We start from the raw sequence: 4020 nt of genomic DNA on the forward strand, positions 1-4020 counted from the left end.
TCTTCATCCCCAATAGACACATTACCACAGAAAAGGGTGTAAACATTTTTCTTGAAAGAAGAGCTTCAATAATAATACCAATGAGGCTTTGTGAATAATTTCTTGAAATAGCCTAGTCATATAGTAATTGGAATTGAAGAAGGTTATTAAAAGGTACTTGAATTAATTCAGTGAAATAACACATGACACAGAGCAGGCTTCCACCCAAATTCAAATCCAACTCAGACCCAAACTAATCAACTTAAAACAAAAAGAGGACAATTTTCAATCCTTTTTTTGGTTGGTTTGTTTTGTGTGATAAAGCCCAATGCATAAAGGAACCCGCGTCTATAAAACCATTCACATTTCTTGGAAAGTCTATTCTTATATGTACAACAACATAACAATTAACATAAATAGGTGACTTCTTAAATTACAAATCAAATGGCTAGCAGTATTTAATTACATAGATCAACTAAAGAGAGGAAGTTTGTACAAATTTACACATTTATATACAGGGCTCAGCCCATCTTTTATTAATGTCACAAGTAAATACGTCGCAAGTCTGAGGGTGATGTGATCATGTTGCATTGCGGACAAAGCTTCTTTGCACCCTGCAATCAAAAGTAAAACAACACAGGTTTTAGTTGATTATTTAATTCTTAGAGTATACAAAGTAAGACCCTGACCAAATTTCTAGGAATAAAATCTTACCAAGGTGTGCAACCAGCACTGCTCACAATGAACATGCCAACAGCATATTGATATGGCAGGTTTCTTGTATCGTTCCTGTAAAATATTGAGTGTAATGAGAGGGTGTCATTTTGATGAGACTCATTTCTTATACCATCGTATACAGAGGGAAAGCTCACCATACAAATGAGGCACTTGAGTTTGTCTACGGTCGCTGCCTTGGACTCAAGCTCCAACTCTCGTATCCTTCTCTTGAGCGCTTCTAAAGTGGGGTTGGACGGGGCGCCCTCCGGACCGCCCTCGGCGGGAGGCGTCATGCTGGGCTGGTCGTCGGCGTCCTTGTCCTTGGCCTCGTCGCCGTCCCCGGTCCCGGGACCGTCCGCGCTCCCGGACGCCGTCGACGCCGCCCTTGGCGTCGCCCGGCCCTGGCCGTCGGGGCTGAGCACCGCCTCCCTCAGGGCGACTCGCTCCGAGTCCTCGACGCTGGGCGGCACCACGTCCGCCTCCGAGTACTGCGGCGGGCCGTACGTCGCCGTCTCGTCGCCGTCCACCACAAGCTCGCCGTCCTCGTCCTCCGCGCCGCCTCGGCTCGCCGTCACCATGCCGGCCCCTGAACCAACAGCGAGGGTAGGTCAGTCTCTGGGAGGTATACTCCACGCGAGCCGCGGTTATGGTTCCCACCGGCTCGGTGTATTCCCGCCCCAACTCCGCGCTGGCGCACTGGCGGCGCTACCCTGAGCCTGCGCAGCCAGCAGCGCTACCCCGCGCTACGCACCTGCATAGCCGCCCTGCAGCAAGGTGGACGCTCGTATCCGCTTCTGGCCGGCCCACTCGTACTCCTCGAAGGCCTCTCCGTCCCCCTCCACGTCCACGTTCTCGTCCTCCTCCGCCGCGCCGCCATTCTGCAAAACCGACGCCAAATTCAGAGAAACGGACGAAGCATGTACACTTTTGCACCGCTACGAAAAGAAAAAGTAGAGATGCGACAACTACGGTCTGCAGGGAATTACATTCTCCACGCTTTGGAGTGTCCGTACTGTTTGAGGGAGGCACAGGGCCAGAGTGAGTGGAAGAGACAAAAGGGGGCGGGATCATCTCATCGTAAAACTCCGCAGCGCATGCTGCAGAAGTCCACCAAAAATAGCCCACCTCTCTCTCTCATTCTCACACTAAAGTACGCGCGTACCTTTCGCAGGCAGTGCTCCACGTGCAGGTTGAGCTCCTCGACGGATCCCTGGAAACGCTCGTTGCAGACGGGGCAGGTCGCCTCGTCCGCCTTCCGCTTCCGGTTCTTGATCCGAAGGCGACTCGTCCGGTTAGCTTTGATCCGTTGGTAAGTCTGCGGGAAATAAATCAAATTTTAACAATGAGAAAGGTCAGGAAAAATGAAGAAAAATCATAGTAAATTAAGAATCAGAAAAATTTGAGGACAAAAATCAGAAAAACTGCGAAAAACTAATTGTAGCCATCTCGACGTCGCTGCGCTCACCTCCCAGCGGCCCTCGGCCGTGCCGTCCGCCGTGGAGCCGATGTTGCCCGGGCGCGCGGGCGCCGCGGCGGGGCCGTGCGGGGGCCCGTGGTGCTGGCGCCGCTGCCGCGCGGCGGGCGACATCTTGAACAGGCGGTCCAGCTCCTGCAGGAAGTGCGACTCGAGCTCGCCGCCGCGCACCGTCACGCCGCACACCGGGCAGCACGTGGGGTCCTGGACCAGCTTCTTGCGTCCTGCGGGCACAGCGGGCGAGCGGGGTCAGAAACAAAAGCGACGCCGATGGAACCTCATTGAAAACAAAGAATTAGTAGTCAAATTTTTAGCTAAGTAGTCAATTTTTTAGCTAAGTAGTCACATTTTTAGCTAAATAGTTAAATTTTGAGCAACATAGCTTAAGTGTTAGCTGCATAGCAACTAAATCGTCAATTATCGCGTATTCATTTTTCCGTGCGAGTCTCTCTTACTGCGAACGGTGCAGAAATTATGTCGCTCTACTTTGGGGCGATGCAGGGACTGCACGTCACTGAATTTTAGACGAAAAATAAAATGTAATCTCCTCTCCTCTATACGACGACAGTGCCAGTGCGCCACATTTTGTTGGTGCGTGTGCGAAACATGCAACATCAGAGCCCCAACTGTTCAGCCAGCACTTTCATTCTATAAGAATAAAACACACACACACACACTCACACACACACCTCAACAGCGGCGGGGAGGCAAATGTATACCATTCCTGTCGTCTGTGTTATTTCGCCTTATTGTTTTGTCGAGGCGGCGGCGGCAATGGAGACATTACAGTGAGGAATGACCACCAACCCGCCCGGCGCACACGCGGCAACCAGTGCACTTGAGTGCGCACGGGGCGCGGCGGGGCGTTTGTGCTCTGGATACCGCATACACTTGGCGGTGGGCGTGACTGACGCAGGCAACATCCGAGGGACGGTCGGCCGCCACAACGACGGGCATAACGAACGTCTCATGAGCTGCTGTTCTGTTTCAGACGTGAAGGCGTACTGGATGGGCAGGAGGCAGCCCCCTGCTCCAACTTGGACAGTATAAGTGCCATATCGACTACAAGTAGTTCCTGAGGACTGAAGTACTTCGGAAGCACCCACCGTATGTCTTAAGACATGACTCAATTGAGTCTAAGTTAAATTGTAGCAAAGTTAATTTGTGGCCAAGCAAAGTTAGGGCAAAGTGAAGTTGGGGCAAAGCCAAATTGGGGCAATGTCAAGTTGGGGCAACGTTGAGGGATGGCAAAGTTAAAGTTGTGGCAAGTTAGGGATCGTCCAGAAAGTACGACCGTTTTTCTCAGATTCATTCGGCAAAATACGGGAGCTCCGCGCCTGCGAGGCACAGGGTAGGCCACCCCGCACTACACGCCTGCCCTATAGGCTGGATGTTGCCTACTGATCAGGCGCTATGGAACCTTGCATAGGCTGACCTTGGCTGGCATGTTCGTAACGGCGATTGACGGACGTACCTTCTGGATGATCCCTTATGGCATTTGGCATTGACAATGGGAAATCAAGTTACACCGGGTGAGTAATATCACGCGCGAAAAGGAGTGTGTTCACTCGTTCAAGTGCTTATTCGTTGGAGTTTGTTGTACATGATAACTGGTGCGACTGTCATCAGTTTAGCAAAACACTTTGCTAAATCCCCACAAACGCCATTCTTGTATGAGCGACCGTGTTTTAGTCCCCCAATTTGCAGGGGACAAGCAAGCGATGCCAGTGCTGGCCGGTCCGTCAGATTGGCGGGCGCCAATAACGCGCGCCCGTCACGTTGGCGTTATTGTGTTTCGTCACGCCAATAACGCGCGCCCGTCACGTTGGCGTTATTGTGTTTCGTCACGC

The 4020-nt window shown here is 51.7% G+C and overlaps 1 protein-coding gene across 1 annotated transcript in view; it reads right to left on the minus strand.

Annotated features, from left to right (window-relative positions):
- Nucleotides 1–338: 338 nt before the first annotated feature.
- The window catches only part of LOC113214782 (E3 ubiquitin-protein ligase Rnf220-like), an 85998-nt gene continuing 82316 nt past the window's right edge, over nt 339–4020 (minus strand). The window contains exons 4-9 of the mRNA XM_052264294.1: nt 2162–2394; nt 1859–2011; nt 1448–1574; nt 852–1282; nt 694–768; nt 339–593 (exon numbers count right to left, since the gene is read on the minus strand). Coding sequence (XP_052120254.1) covers nt 522–593; nt 694–768; nt 852–1282; nt 1448–1574; nt 1859–2011; nt 2162–2394 — 1091 coding nt within the window. The 3' untranslated portion in view covers nt 339–521. The remainder of the gene's footprint in view (nt 594–693; nt 769–851; nt 1283–1447; nt 1575–1858; nt 2012–2161; nt 2395–4020) is intronic.

This window comes from Frankliniella occidentalis, unplaced genomic scaffold (assembly GCF_000697945.3).
Source record: "Frankliniella occidentalis isolate FOCC.00 unplaced genomic scaffold, Focc_3.1 Scaffold17, whole genome shotgun sequence".
Classification (NCBI taxonomy): domain Eukaryota; kingdom Metazoa; phylum Arthropoda; class Insecta; order Thysanoptera; family Thripidae; genus Frankliniella; species Frankliniella occidentalis.